Raw genomic sequence first — 16,588 nt, forward strand, 5'->3', positions numbered from 1 at the left:
TACCTCTGCATCTCTCTCTCTCCCCAACTCTCTCTCAGACCTTCTGTCCCTTTCTCACCCACTCCTCCCTCACACATCACACCTCTCATTACTCCACAGTGAGAGGCCAATCTGAGGGAGTGTGAGTGCTGTGCCTGTGCGAATGTGATTGGCGCTGCTGCACATCAGTGTTTCACTAACCCCTTATCCATCTTCAACTCTGCTCTTCTGGTTGGAAGTCAGATAAATCAGACAAACTGAACCTTGGAGCCAGAGTACTTGATATTTCATTGAATAAAACGTGAGGAGTCCATGTCTAAAAGACACCTGTAAGTTGCTGAACTGGGTTACAGTGCTACACAGCAGAAAATATTTCAGGACCTACCACTACAAATATCAAGATGTAAAAGTCAAGATCTTAGTGTATGAGAGAATGAGAATGTCTTTATCAAGTTGCTTCAGGTTTCTTGCTTCAGAAGTAAAATTCTTACATAAACAGAAGTAAAACCTAAAGAAAAAACCCTGAATCTTCATCAAGGGCAAGGTTGATGTACTTTCTACTTTAACTTTACTGCAAAACAGACTAAAAGTATGCACTTCAATGTATGATTTGTGTATAAAGATCCCTTTTCAATTCACTTTGTGCCAAAGCTTAAATTTTATGACTCGTTCAAGTTCATTATATTGGACTGTTTGCTTTTATGCCATATGCAAAATCATGGACTCTTCCCAGGACTTGAATGCCAATTTTGTGTATAAAGCTATAAACTCTGTTTGTCAGCTCCCTGTTATAGCACCCACTTGCAAATTATGCTGACTACCCAATTAAGTGTGCAGTGATGCTTACAGAATACATTTCAAATGCTGTTGATTGCAAATTTTAGGTGACTACTAGCTGCTGAACACTAGATTTCTGGCAGGGTCCTTGATGTGAAAGATAAATTACCCAGCCTTTATATCAGAGAGACACAGCAGTGATAAAGAATTGGCAAATGAAGAACACAAAGAGCCAAAGGAGGAGTTTTAGGGATGTGTGTAGGTTAATTAATTTTTGGATTTAATGTTGCTGTATGGCATAGCACACGAACAAGGAAAAACAGAGCACAAAACAGAATGAAAAACAGTGCAAGAGAATATGAGAAATCATTTTGCTTCATCTGCTTTGGCTCAGCATTTCTAACTAAATAAAAGAACGCTTTAATTAGGGCACGCATTAGCGCATGTGTAAATAAGTCCATATTTATATTTGTTGCAACGCATATTCAGGAATTTGGGTTTAAAGGGCAGAGTTTCAGATTTAATTTGAGAAGTTTACCCACAACACCACAGTGAGAAATTAATGGCTGTTTCATACATACTCATACTGTGTTTCTAGAGTGGTATGCATTCCCTTGACCATATATATGTCTTTAATATGTCTGGGCAAAAAAATATATATATATATATTTCTTTTAAAATGTGACAGTGTCAAACAAACCATCAAATGAATAACATTTTGAAAAAAAAAAACCTGTGTGTATGCATTATAATACTCACGCATCTACATCTGGTATCAGAGCCAGTTTGCTGGGAAAGATCTCCGAGAGAAGCACTCGAGTGAAGGACTTGCCCAAGGACTGGAGCTTTGACTCCAGGTGCTGGAAGAAAAAGAGATGAAAACATTTTGCCTTCTAGACATAAAATAGGCTGTGAAACTCAGCCACATATAATAAGGTATAGGTCACATGATTTATGGCATTAACATGTGCTGATAATCACTCCAGAGGTTTTGTGCTTTCACAGTTTCAGCTTGACTAGACTTTTTCATCTGAACATCAAGCTTTGAACTATTGCATCTCCGCCTATTTATTTTTTCTGCTAATGCACATTTACACATTGGAAACAACATCTTACACTCCCTCCAGTATAATGTGATTCTTCCCTTCAATCTCTTTCCAATTAGCTCTGGCCTCAACACCTCAACAGGGAAGCTTACAGATTAGACCCCCAAACTATGTTCAGCGCTAAGTGCCTAGTGTACTATTCCAGCCTCTATACAGACAATCAATCTCTTCATCCTTTTGCCATGTGTCCAGGCACACTGTAAAGATAATTCTTTATTGGGCACTTACAACTGAAATCCCATTCTCGCAGTCTCCACCTAGAGCTTAAAGCTGTAGGAGAGGGCAGGAATTTAGATTGAGCATTTGTGCCTCAGATTGGCTCATTTAAATGTTTTTTACAGTGTATGCATTCCTGTGGTGGATTAACTAACTCATCTGTCAATCTAATATAAGAAGACCATATGATCCCACTCCTTTGATTAGTAATAAAATTAATTACCATCCCCAAAACCAGTGTTTTCAGGCAGAGTCTTACATCGTCAGACATGGAAGTGTTGAATCTCGCAATCACTTCAGGCTTGGCAGTAAACTGTTAGATCGGGTGCTGAACAGTCTGATGAAACCTACACAATTACATCACCAGCAAAGCTGCAGTTCTAATGTGCCTGGTTTCTCTCCACTCTTTAAGTCCACCTGAAGATTCTGTCCATAGATTTGACAGAACAAAGGTTTAAAACAAATAAATAAATCAGCCCAGCTACAACTCAGAACACACTTTACTTGGTGAGGTATTGTACACAATAGTTTTGAGCTTTTTCTGCATGGAAAGTTTCCAACACAGTTAGCAACTGAATCATCAGTGTCCCCCACACCCATCTGGTAAAATTCACTTTGGCAGTTCTGGAAAAGGGCAGTCTAGCCAGAAGTTATAAAACATTATACCATTATAAAGACATTTTTCACAACAGAAAACTGACAGACAAGCGAGACAAAGACGGTGTGACTGGCGAGTAGCGGTGTCACATGTGGCTATCATTCCTCAGGGTCGGTGAATAAGGCCTGATGGGCACAAGCCCAGTCACCAGACCTTATAAAACATGTCATTAAATTAAACTGTTTAGCCAAATCAAGGAACTTGGTTCTTTTTCTCACTCTGTCTTTTTAGTTGTGGGTAGCGGACTGAGGCGTTACTTGGGAATCCAAAAGGCAGACAAACCAGAAGATATCCCATAAATCCTTCTTTGATGAGATATAGGTAAAATGTGACTGTTATCCGCTGTCCTTGGGAGTATCTTGCAACATTTAGATCACTGTGCTCTTATCAGATAGTTCTGCCCCCTTACTTGAGAGGTTATCTGACACTACACTTCCTAATCTTAAAAGATCTCTGGTGAGTTTGTATTCAAATCCCTTTTTTAAATCCACCCCCGAATGCAACACAAAGATTAAACTTTTCACTCTAGTTGACATTTATACATCAGTGCTAACATAATCTCTTGAGTCTGGATATTTGCGAACAAGTCAAGTCTATGCATGTACACTCGCTGAGGAAGTATTAAACCATTTACATCTAGCATTTAGATGGAGGCTCCAGTTTTTCATACAGCAATCCATACAGCACTGAATTATTACTGATTAAATTATGATTTAATTAGTAATAAGTAAAATTCAAAACAGTAGGGAAAAGAAGGGGAAACAAAACAAAGAAAAAGGAACAAACAGGAGAAAAACAAACTGGCAATTGAAGAGAGGGCAAAGCAGGAGGACCAGCTGCAAGTTAAGAGTGACTAGAGACCTTCACGCATGCTAATACATAATATTTTGTACTTGCAGAGACTGAGCTTCTCACTTATGAGTCTGCACCAAATATACCAGCCTTTGACTGTGTGCACTTACTATACTATTTATGAATTCTCATGCCAATAGTTCTTACCTACAAAGTGTGATGAGAGCATTAAACAGGTACCGATAGATAATTTAAAATCATTTATGTATAAAAATACCCCACATTTCACTGAATTATTACAATTAACCAGTTGAATACTGCTTAGAAATGCTTGCTGAACAAGAACGTGAGCTGCATTTCTAAGTGGCTGAATTTTCCAGAGTTAATTTATGCAAATAATGTGATGGGACTGTGCTGCAAAAGCTTTCACCGAGGAAAAGTATAGACTGTTCTTTATGCTTTGAGATGTTTATTTGTAGTTGTTTATTTAATGTTTGTATTGTGGAAGCAATAACAGAAAACGCTCAAAATCATACATCACTAGTAACACTCCAACACAGTCATGCTTGAAGCCAGCAGCGAGATCAAGGATAAGATTTCCATGGCTGTTTGGCTGCATCATCCTAAATTTGAAATAACAAGCTCCCAGTGTGACGACTTCTTGTCTTATTACTACTTCATGTCACCAAATCACTTGTCAAAAAAACTCGCGCTAAGAAATATTACAAGCCGTTGCACAAGTGGCCTCGGGACATGTAGAGTGTTGAAATGAGGATGCAAACTCACCTCCAGGACTTTAGGGCTGCCCTGTCGGCCAAGCGTGCCCAAGATCAGTCCCCATCTCTGGGCCAGTCGAGCCTTGTCAATAGCCTGGAGCCTTATAGCGCGCATGGCCTCGTGGTCGTAGTATTCCCTGGAGAACACCTTACTGTAGGGGTCGTATCTACAAGCATAGCCAGGCAGAAAAAGGCTGAAAATCACAGATGTGAACAGGACGTGTCGATACTTTTGAAAGAATGAACCTGATTACACATATTACAATCCATTGTTCTGGCATCAATCTCAAGGACATAAATGCACCAAAAAAAAAAAAAAAAGAAAAGAAAAAAGGTGAAAAATCCAATCACAAAAAGTCATCAAATACAACAGGAGTTAGTGTATCTGAGGGAAAAATAGATGTATTTTTGAGCATCTAATCTCCTTTTCTCTGGTACAAGGGGTACACTTGAGATTAGAATCTTGTTTATGAGAGAGACCTGTGATCTGTGCAGCAGTGCATATGTCTATAACAACACAATTTCACTTTGCATGCAAGCAAGCCTTATCAAAACAGAACTTGAGCTTCACATAATGTTATCATGCCACTGCGATAAGGTGAATAATCAGGACTGCAAGCAGTTTTTAAATTTAAACAGCACTAAAAAGCATCATAAGATTCTGAGCCTAGAACATAAATTGAGGATCCAAAAAGGTGATTATGAATGTTGATCGCTTCCGTACTTAAAAAAATGTTTTACTTTTTTCATTGCAATTATTACAAAAAGTTTATTTGACATCATTTGCCCCCAAATGATCAAACTAACACTAGTTCTATAATAAACACTATTTTGTATCATATAAAGAGAGATATACATGAAATATGTGACAATACCTGTAGGCAGGAATGTCTGGGTTTGCAATCATGATTGATTCCAGGTGAAATCTTCCATCTCCAAGATAACTGTAGAAAGATACCAATCAATTCAATGTTTGAGGTGAATGAAACGAGAGGAAAAATAAAGTGTGCAAAGAAAATTCCCTGAAGATGATTAAAATTCATTGTGCAGCCATAAGAAATGCTGACCTATTCTCTTATTCTCTCCATCAGCGTTTTCTCTCTGTTTTTTTTTTTTTAACATTGTCTTTTAATTTATGTCTGCAGCCTCTTAACAGAAGACCAAAGTGTTTTCGGGCAGAAGCCTTACGGCTTGGGTGGAGGGTCTGCCCACTTCTGCTGTTTGGGAATGTGACCTCAACGAGCGGAGCACGCTGTTTACAGAGAATACAAGCTTTCCCAATTAACCCGGGGTCTGGTGCTGGGGATTCGCCAGAGCGCAAGCAGACGTGGAGTTCACAAACCGCAAACACTGAGTGACATGGAGGTGTCTAAAAATGCAAGGTCTCTTACATAAATGCCCCTTGGGGTCAGGCTGAGAACAATCCTGTTGTTAGTTTGAGGGGGACTCAGGTCAGTACCCCTACTTATTACTTAGCAGGTGTCTCAAAAGGCCTACTGTGCCAGGACGTGCAATTAAACCCACTAATTGGTCAGTGTTTAGAGTGGCTCAAAGCAGGCTGTGGGTGGTTTGCCATACAGGCTACCAAGAGACACGACTAGCTGAGGCTCTATTTGTTAGCAAGTGCATGGTTGTGTGTAAGCACGTTTGTCTCTGTTTGCATCTGTGTAATAACACTGAACACAAAATGAACTCAAGGAGAGCCTCTGTTGCACTGCCTCTCTTTGCTTAGAAACATCCAAGGCCCTCGTATAATTATGTTCCCAACAATAAGCCTGCTGCATTTCAGTCACGGTTGTCCTCAGCACTCTGCGGCTAAAAAGGTTGGTGTGCTTTAACGCTCCCTATGACCACAGTCCTTCTATCTATATTCTTTATTTTTCAAAAGTGCTCTCACTAGAATGGCAGAATGCTGTGTGCCTGTGCGTTACGCAACTGCCTATTTTCACATTCACATCTTCATATTGTTCTATTATGAGTGAGAGCTAGAGGTGGCAGATCGAAATGGGCGAATGGCCATTTCAATACACTTTAAAAATACTTTTCATTATGGAAATGACAGAGACTAAGACCTTTTAGAGCTTCAAAATCACCCTTAAAGACTAATGCATCACTATTCATTCTTCATATTGCTCAAGCGGGTCAAAACTTTGATAAAATGCAATTACAGCTTGAGCACACACCACTTTTTGCGGGAACTTGCTCATTTCGAATTCATATAGGATGACTTGATATTAAATATTCATTTATTGCTATAATACAGGTGCTGAACAAAACCATGCACTGTAAAAAAGAAATCATATTAAGAGCAGATCTGCTCTGCTTTCGTTAGTGACAGTGAACAATCAAAGCGCTATTACCCGAATAATTCGTTAAAGTAAAAAGAGACTGATCAGCAGAGGGAAACCATTTCGCTGTAGCTGCACTTCTGATATAGCTTTCACATCAAAATAAAATGTTTCAGCTATATATTTTTAGACTGAAATTTAACACTAGGGGATGGTGCTACCAGTGAGGTTAAAGTCCTCATCATTGCTCATGTGTTCAATGTAATCCCTCAGGTAGGCTAATCGATTTTCTCTCCCAGCACACCTCTGCACAAGCCAGCTGACACATCAAAGACAACGCACATTGGATTAGAAGGTGAAACAAACTCTGACCCTTCCACAGCTTTCACGCATACAAAGAGACACACTGAAACAGACACACAGTACACATCACTTTTGTATCCACTTATGCATATAGCAAAGCCCGTCCTTGTGCAGCTGTTACGCACTGGGAGATTTTAATCGCATGGACAAACATTAGATGTGTGCAGATCAGACATATGGGGCTGTGCACCTCGGCATAATTATATCAAGGGAACATCATCTCACTGTGCACTACAAAGCATAAGATTTATCTACTGCAGACCAGCACCAGATGTATAGACACACAGTAGCTGCGGAGGTGTTGTTTGTTAGTTGGACCTGTTACTTTGCCAAGCGTTTTCCTCCCTGCAGCACAGGCAAAATAAGCATCACTTTGACACATCGCACATGAACGGTGTTTTTGTGAAAATACACAGGAAGTAGTCTTTTAGGGTACATGCAGCTCCTGACTGGATGCATCATCTTTTTTTTTCTGATTAAGATTAAATAAATGGGGAAAATAAGAAATTAAAACGGGCAATCAGACAAGCTGAAACTAATATATCAAGGAAACCTGTCAATCCTTACTATGGCAACGTATAGTAGGTGTTATATTTTGCTAAAGCGTTTCCTTAAATCTAAACTATAAAACATGTGAATATGTTGACTCTGGCTTGAAACAAGCCAAAGGTGTCTGAATACATACAATTCAAGCTATTCAAGGTGGCCATTTCTGGCTCCTTATAGCTCACAGATATGGCTGGTTATCACAGCCAGCTCTGTCTGGTGTGACAGGCATTATGGCATACAGATTATTACTCATGCCACATGGGTGGGCATGGCAATAGCAGGCTTTACTATGGAAGGAAAGGAGAGAGAAGACAATGGCTGGATGAGCCAATGCTGGATCTCTGCAGCTATCTAATCTGTGCTAACTAAAAAAAAGGAACTGGGCAGACACTGTAAGGTGGGAGACAGGAGGAATAAGATTTCTTACACAATGGCATTGACATGGCGCTCCAAGCGAGGGGAGGTGCAGCCTAAAATTTCTCCCGGTGACAGAGGGCGACACTGTGGGACATGCACATCATACTCTGTCTTGAGGGCTGCACTCACAGCCTAGAATATGGAGGAAGGAGAAGAGATTATATTCTCTGTGCACGTATTTAATCAGGTTCTTCACTTTTGATGGTTCATTTTTACATTTTTAATAATGGAAAGATAACAAGAGATGCATTGAATATGAATGTGGCTGAGTCTGAACCAACAGAAAACATACAGACCAAACATTTTTCTTCATCTTCCATCAGACTCTGTGCTGTAGGACATTTAAGTAAAACAAAACAATAGATATTACATTAAAGCCAAGTCTGCCTTTTAATGGGTTTCGAGGTTTGCATTGCAATTTTACATTTGATGTAAATCAAGTGATATTAATGCAGAGACCTGCACTTTAATGTAGTGTCCATTGTTTTATTTTAAATTGAGCATGCTAAAGATATGAACCAGAGGAATAAAAACGTGCAACTGTCTGTGGTCTCGATTCAATGTATGCAAAAGGGAAAAACAGAATTAAAAGTCAGAAGATAGGGGATTACCCACTATTACCACTGGTGCAAATATATAGAATATTATAATAATATAATATTTTTAAAAGACTGAAAATGTCAACTTCAAGTGATACTGAAAGGGTCATGAATGATTTTCTGCCAGAAGTGTAACTCTTAACACACAACTGGTGTTTAAATCCTCATGCTTCTGCAAAGCACCAAAAAAGAGTGCTTTAATTTTTAGAAAAATGAACTAGTTCATGTGTACTCATTTAGATGAAAAGAGAAAACGAGTGAACAATTATTATAAGAAGAAAAAAAAAAGGGAAAAAGTGTGTGTGTTCTGAGGATAAACAAACGATTTAAGGCTAATTTAAGGCAGTCCACAAGGAATACGGGTGAACTTCTCCCGCCCGTACTGTGTGACCCCAACAAGCCTACACACATAAGACACGAGTGAGAGCAAGCATGCATACAAAACATAGAGACTTATGCAGACATATACACATAGGCGGACTCAAACATCCCATCATATAATGTGACCTGTTACGGTAGAGCTTGATTTAAAAATAGCAGTGGTTGCATTAGTAAAGGTCCAAAGTGGTGCTGGTTCAACACAGCATATGAAAGCAGCAAAATGCATTATAGAAAAGGGAGGCAGCCAGCCTGAAAGAAGGCTGCTCGAGCTTAATACTATAGCTGCTGCCACTGCTTATATAAAGAGCACTACTGAGCACGATGCTGAACCGAGCGGCCTTCCGAGTTCATTGCACCTTTCAAATCCAAAATAACTGCTGCCGGATTTGTCAAACCCACACTTGAACTGAGCTTTAAGAGCGGCGTGTGAGCTTGTTCATAAAAGCCAGGAACTGCAAAAAAAAGTATACTGTACAAATGCAGAGATGTGTGTGTGTGTGTGTGTGTGTGTATTCCTGTACTGTACAGAAAAATATACTCTTTATGTAATATGGAAAATACAAGTGACAATAACTGTGTGCGTCAGCTCTCTCCGACGCGAGAATCACACACAAATGCACACAAAGTCTGACAGAACCGGCGCTTAATCACCTGCAGCGCCGCCACAAACTGAATAGTGCTGACGAGTGCAAGAGACTGTCCAGGAGAGAAGTTGAACTTGATTGTGTCCAGGAAGTGTGCATTGTCCATCTGGATATCCACAAACACATACAGCATCTTGATACCTGCAGTCGAGTCTATGGGGACTGCAGCAAGACAAAGACAAAAGAAAGACAGATGAATACTTCAGTCCTGCTTCTTTAGACTGCTGTATATGCAACATCAAAACATAAACATATATACACAGCAATACAGCTACACAAATAAACCGTATGTGAGCATACTGCAAATATAAAGATCCTACGGTACGCACCTATGTGACATAACTGAAACATGAGTGAGAGTCTAGCACGTGCAGGAACTGATGCAAAGACCTCAATTATTTAGGGAAGGAGAAGGACACACGCGATTACTATTAATGCCATTAATTTCACAGACCATTTACTACGCGCCCGGGCCTGTGAGACGTAGCGACAGACATGCTGAGTTAGATGCTGAATAAAGCAGGGGAGAGTCCAAGAAACAAGGGGGGAAAGGGTCTAGATAAGAACGAAGAATTATTGTTTGTGTTGATCATTATAATCGGTCTTCCTCTCGTGCTACAGTTAATTTGCAGATCAGAAGCGAGGGGACTTTTTTGTTACAATTAAGCAAATGGCCCATTATGGTTGAAATGCTTTATGAACAAGTGCAGCTCACTTGATGGCCTAGATTAAAGCAACACTGAGAGAGAGAGCGATATGGGAGCAAGGCTCAACAATGTGCTGATAATAGGGAGTGAATAAAGAGGGGATAGTGGGAAAACATAAGAGCCGTCTTAACAAAGGACTGAAGGCAGCTGTGATGGAAATGGGAGAAGAATGAAACATTCCCATGAAAGTAGGCTGGAAAATAGAGAAATTTAATTTGGGGGTGTGGGCAGATGATTTTATAATAAACTGTATAAAGAGCAAATGCTTTGGAATGGGAGGCAGGAGTGGAAAAAGTAACAGGATACCGAGCGTGTGTGTTATGGGTATTTAGTTTGAGTGTGAAGGGTAGGTTGTCAATTAACTGGGAACAGAGGTGATGAATGGGCTCACATTTCAGCACCGAGTAAAGGAGAACAGATGGATAGATATTTAAAACAGTGGGGTTTGCTGCAGGCCACACGCTGAGTGAGAAACCAAGGAGTTAAATACATCATGAGGGGGAGATAGGTAAAAATCTAGACTGAGACCAACAACCGTCTGTTGCTTGTTTATAGACACTCCCAAAACATAAAAGGGCAGAGGAAAGTGACATCGATCTGTGTTCACATTAGCATGGTAGCCTGAGAGCACTTAGGTGCTGCAATCAGAGACACAGTCAATGAGACAGACACGACTCACTTGCACCATCACTGGTTTTTATCCTTTTCATGGCAATAAGCTCACTTAGCACAGCTGCTTATTAATGCCCATGAAAACAAACACAAATGCACACTCAAATTGAACAAAAGGGTGGACATAGTGCTATACTGGCTTGGTTACAAATGGTCTGTTAAAAATCAATATGTAAAAACAAAATCTATTCTGATATTGTACCTCTGTATAATTCATGAACAATAAGCCAATCGTTTGGCATATTGAAAATGTGGTCCTGAAATAATCTGGATTATCTATGTGGGGAAATGTGATAGCATTTAACTTGGATTGGAGAATGGATTTAGCATTTATATAATGAAATAAGAGACGCTTGCTATGCTATTATGGTTTAATAAGATATGACATTTATTTGACCCAAAAGTTGGTGAATTACATTGTTAAAGCAACCTAGCTTGATAAAATAAATAACTGAGAATGGCACAAAATACACAAACGAGCTCAATTTAACAAGAAAACGGATGTGAGTGAAGAGGGCAATATATAAAAATAGAAATGTAATACAATATGGTACTGTGGCGTTGTAGAGGGCAGTCAAGGTTATATGTTTATTAAATTTATTATCTAAAGCTATTCACCATAGCCACAATCATCTGAAGACTTCTCTATTACCTGATGGAGCAATCCAAACAGTGTATTGATTCACAATGAATTCAAACATTAACAGCAGGACATGAGAGGGTTCTCACTTAAAGTTAATGTCATAATCTGATACTGCTGACAACATTTCAACTGCTCAAAACAATCAATACAGTCGTATACAATAACAATCCCACAGCAAGTGTCTACAGATGGGAACTGTTACCTGGGCTGTTATAAAAATTACAAAACTGTTATCCAGTACCACACAAATACGACTAGCTACTCTAAAATCAGTGCCATGGCCATGCTCTGAAATGACTTTAATAGTGAGGATCTACTCATGATGTTTAAGGAAGACCAGTAAAACTTTCCTGCCATTATCGGAGGAGAGCTTCTATCTCCTGACAGTTTTCCTTCCTGGAGTTTAATTTTGGATTCTATATTTTGATTCCAGTATGTTCCCCAGTTTATCTCAGGCTGTTCTGTTCCAACTACTATGGTATTCAGGTTAAACATCAACAAAAAAGTCCCCAAACTCATATCTGCAAACAATGTTAGAACTTTAAAACACGGTTTTATGATGTTGCCCATATTGTCCGGCTCAAACTGGAGGTGCTTTATGATGAGGAAATATGAGAGGACACCACTACTCTCAAAAGCAGATACTGCAGAGGAAATGAAAGGGAAATGAATGAATGCGGGAGAGAGAGTTCCTCTGTAAGTCAGACAAAACACCGTGTCTTTCATCTCCCACAGGTGGCTGACATCTTGGGGAAACAGTGCAGTGATGTCCTCACGACTGAGAGATGAAGGTCAGGAACGGATGCACGACACCACCATTACATTTGCATTCTCTCAGGATCTGCAGTCCATTTGGGTTTGTTTGTTTTTTTAATCTCTTCCATCAATTAATATCTGATCTCCATCCCAACCCGCAAAGACTTTAACGCCTTTATCCTTGCATTTGCTGGGCTACTCTCAGCAGAAACAGGTACATATCTTATCTTTTGTAAACATACATGCCTGCATACATAATTGCTCTATGATAATCAAATTATAAATATGCCAACAGCACATACACAAAGACTAACACAATGAACACAATAAAGCCAAAGAGCGAAAGAGAGAGTTTTTCAGTAGTATTAAAATTCTGTTGGTCATTTCTGGTATTTGGGATAGGTGAGGTCGTTCTGGCAGAGATATATCAAAACTATTGATTTAACATTTCCTCCCATGTTCTGCGAAAGGCAGACAGTGGGGGCGAGGGTGAAGGTCCTCAAGAACTGCTTGAGGTTTTCAAAGAACGGCTCTAATGCATGTCCTCCATTGATCTTCTGAGTAAATGTGATGCCCAGGCTCCAAACATCTGATATGCTTTCCAAACTAGAGTTGGGAAGAATGCACCAACTAGTAACATTTTCCATTGATCGATGGTTTTGTCTGTGAGTCTGTCGTTGTTGGTATGTCTATGTTCTGAAGCTTCTTTTTTTTTTAATGCAACCCACTCTTAGTAAGTGGGTGTCTTCGATGCTAGATCACTTGACATTCTCTACACGAAGAGTCATGAAGAGAGAAAAAAAAACAGAGACTCACTTAGGCAACTGTGGCCATAGTGCACCATGAAATCTGCTCCCAGGGCTCGAGCAGTGAAGTCATCCACACAGCAGGCGCCGTACGTCACATCCCCCATCACAAATGTATCTGCATCTGTGAACCTGGAATTTGGGCAGAGGCTCTAATCACTGTTGTTACAGACCATATATGCTGTTGCTTGTTACCATAGCGAATAACACACATAGCATCCAAGGCATGGTGTGATTATAAGCGAGCTGAGTAAGATCAACTCCTATCCACTTGCTGCAGATTGAGTAGACTATATAGCATCTGACAAAGCTACTAGTCAATGACTGACTCACAGTACATCAGGGTGACACACTGCTATTCTTTTGCTCCTTATAACTGGGAGCCAGCGGCCAAAGTACAGTACAAGCTGTCTGATAGTTAAAGCCCTGCCAGACGAGGGTTAATGGGTCATCAGTTAGCCTGGCCACAGACAGAACGCTAGACGAAGAGGAGAAGCACAAAAGGAAATGTATGACTGATACAAATAGATTAGAGTTTGCAGAGGTCTTTAACAATCTATTTCCCAGATTTGCTGTGAAGGCTGTGAAATACACAGACCATGTGGGCCCTAATGTTCCACTTTGCAGATGTAAAAGGAGAAAATAATCATGGCCTTCTTGAAAGGAACACTAACAAATTACACAGGCATCTGTGGACTCAGTACTGTTAAAAATAATTGCAGATTGTGCTACTGAAAAACAAGTGCCTACACATATCACCCTTTATGGGCAAATAAAATGCTAAGTAAACCCATAAAGACTAAGTAAAATGAATAAAAGCGGGTAGTAACAGCAAAAAAGAGCTAATGAACAGAAGCTTCAGGCATTGTAAGGGAGGGAAGATGGGTAGACAAGGGGGTGTTTGTAAAATGAAGTTGTTGCCAGGTATTCGTGGCTGTATTCTGACAGATTTAGGCTAGACAGAAGAGGTAGAACTGAGACGAGAAGGAGGACTTGGGGAAAGGAGAGGAAAGTGATAAACAGAAATGGCTGCACACAATACAACATCTGTAGAAACCCACAGATTCTTAGTAATACGTCTCCTGCTGCCCAATCTTTCAACCAACATCTACTCTGTTTATTCCTCGCTCTGCACCTCGCCAGGGGCTTCACACAAAGTTTCTATTTAGCCTTTCCTCTCTCAATTTCTCTCATGTAATCTCTAGTTTGTGCTCTCTCTAGGCCCCTCATCATTGTCCCCTGGATTTCTACGTAGTTCCTCTCCAAATGTCCCTGTCCCTTCTCCTATAATAGCAGCTCTCAAGTGAAAGGAGTACAGGCCAGCTGAGCCCAGGAAAACACAGACAGAGCAACTCATCTGATAAATAAATATTTGCATTCAAAGGTTTGAATCAGTGGCTCTCTCTCTTTCTCTGGGTTTTGATTTTGTCTGCATCCATCTGTTTGTGCACCATTGGATGTCTAGCCAATAGCAGGAAGGTAATTAAGGATCACTAAAAATGATACAATAACAGGGATCATTTAAGGTTTCTCACTCACTGGAAAGATTATTTTTCATAAACGTGCAACAACCTTTCAGCTAAAAATACTGTCCACCAGAAAAAGAAAAAAAAAGATTTCCCCTGCAATTCACTGCAGACCACGCAAAACCATCTACAATGCAAAACACAGCACTACAGAAGATTATTGTATCTAATCAGCCATCTATCTGCCAGAAATATCATTACTACACTGGCAGTGCAAGCTGTATCTAGTTATTTCCAGGGTAAGTACATTGAAATTTTATGGTAATAAATGCTAAGAATCTGTTTAAGAGGCTGATATGAGATGTGTAATGCTACTGGGACATGGACAGAGTAATTACTGGGAAACATATAGTCCCATATCCCAATGGGAGAGCGAAACAGAACGAAGACGGATGATGAGAAAAAACAGAGAGAGGACAACAACTTGAAATGTGTATCAGTGTAAATCACAATCACATTATCTCAACACAGGACACTACTGTACAGACATAAAGCCAAAATGTCCTTCGATCCATCCCTATTTAGATTTTTTCCACTTTCACATCCTCAACTATCACTCCTCTCCTCTATTGCTTCACATACTGGTGTCCCGTGTCTTGCACAGTTCCGATTTCTCTCTGCATATCAGCAGTGGTTTTGCCTCATCTTGTGGTACTCAGTTCAGCCATTCCAACTGAAATGTCATTAAGATCTAATTAAGATGTCAGAGGAGCTTGTGAACTCTATAACAGCCCTTGTTAATTAGCTCTTTAGCATACAGCTCAATATGTGTGAGAAATTGCCAACTGATTTGAATCTCCGTTACAAAAACCACTGTGCTGGTGTGTGCTACAAAAACAAGCTTGAGTCTGCAGCAAGAATGGAATACATGCATCCAAGTACACATGTGCACACACGCGCACACGGTGTAAAAGTATTGCCAGCTGATTGTATCACCACTTATCAATAGTTTAAACAACTGATGTGTTTTTACATAAATGGCATTTTTCTTCACTGCATCATTGTCCTAATGCAGTTGAGTAAGCATAAAAGTAAATGCATCTTTCTGGTCTGTGCTCTGATGCCAATTTCCTTTTCCTGACTTTGACAGGAATTTCTTCTGATGTCACAATAAAGCAGAGAACTTGTTGGTACCAGTGCATTACACCTCAAAGATGTTGCAGCAGACAAAGAGAATGCAAAACTTCTCTCGTCTCTGAACAATTCGATTGCGCCACACAAAGCCATTCTGTCACAGATGACACTTATCTGTTCATGAAAATTACCAGACTAAATTAAACTAACAGGCTTCCACCATCTGTCTAGATAACATTTGATTTAAGGTTCTGAGTATTTTGCGATGTGTTAAGTTGCAGATATATTTCATTGACAGTTTTACTATTGGGCCCATTAGCCTGAGAGAAAAAACAAACGACTGTTTAAAAAATGATATATAAACAACTTTCCATTATAAAACTCCATTGTACCACAGCTAATATGTCAATGACATATTTAAACTCTGAGCAAGCTGAAAACTATGATTACATTATACATTTTATAGTATTAACACTGCTTGCTCTGGTAGCGCGTGTTAATTTCTATTTGTGTCTGTGCAGCAGATAAAGTGTTGAACCCATCACCAATTTTCAGTGTAAATATAATTCTAAAAGGTGCTATCAATATGAAATTTTCACCAGATGTTGGCAACAAACCATTCAATCCACATATGTAAAGAAATCAAACCATTGATGTCCATACATTCAGTTATGTGTAATGATGAGAAATGACAAAAGGGAAAAAAACTTTTGAATACCTGAATAAAGGGAGGTTTAAAAAGGCATGGGAAGTCACAGCACCAGCTGAAATCTATCAGTAACTAGGCAAAGTTGAATTTCCTGCAAAAATGCAGTGTGAATGCCGTGTAGTGGAATCTGAAAACAGCAGGAGAACTATC

At 39.6% G+C, this 16,588-nt stretch overlaps 1 protein-coding gene across 1 annotated transcript in view; it reads right to left on the minus strand.

The window, feature by feature from the left end:
• Window positions 1-16,588, minus strand: part of dph1 (diphthamide biosynthesis 1) — a 74,304-nt gene that overhangs the window by 11,760 nt on the left and 45,956 nt on the right. Inside the window, exons 4-9 of the mRNA XM_085243763.1 lie at window positions 13,140-13,261; window positions 9,553-9,707; window positions 7,932-8,053; window positions 5,180-5,248; window positions 4,315-4,471; window positions 1,516-1,616 (exon numbers count right to left, since the gene is read on the minus strand). Of these exons, the coding sequence (XP_085099889.1) occupies window positions 1,516-1,616; window positions 4,315-4,471; window positions 5,180-5,248; window positions 7,932-8,053; window positions 9,553-9,707; window positions 13,140-13,261 (726 nt within the window). The remainder of the gene's footprint in view (window positions 1-1,515; window positions 1,617-4,314; window positions 4,472-5,179; window positions 5,249-7,931; window positions 8,054-9,552; window positions 9,708-13,139; window positions 13,262-16,588) is intronic.

Source organism: Mchenga conophoros, linkage group LG14 (genome assembly GCF_057382185.1).
Source record: "Mchenga conophoros isolate Kocher_MC1m ecotype Shallow Benthic linkage group LG14, M_conophoros_male_GT1.1, whole genome shotgun sequence".
Taxonomy (NCBI): domain Eukaryota; kingdom Metazoa; phylum Chordata; class Actinopteri; order Cichliformes; family Cichlidae; genus Mchenga; species Mchenga conophoros.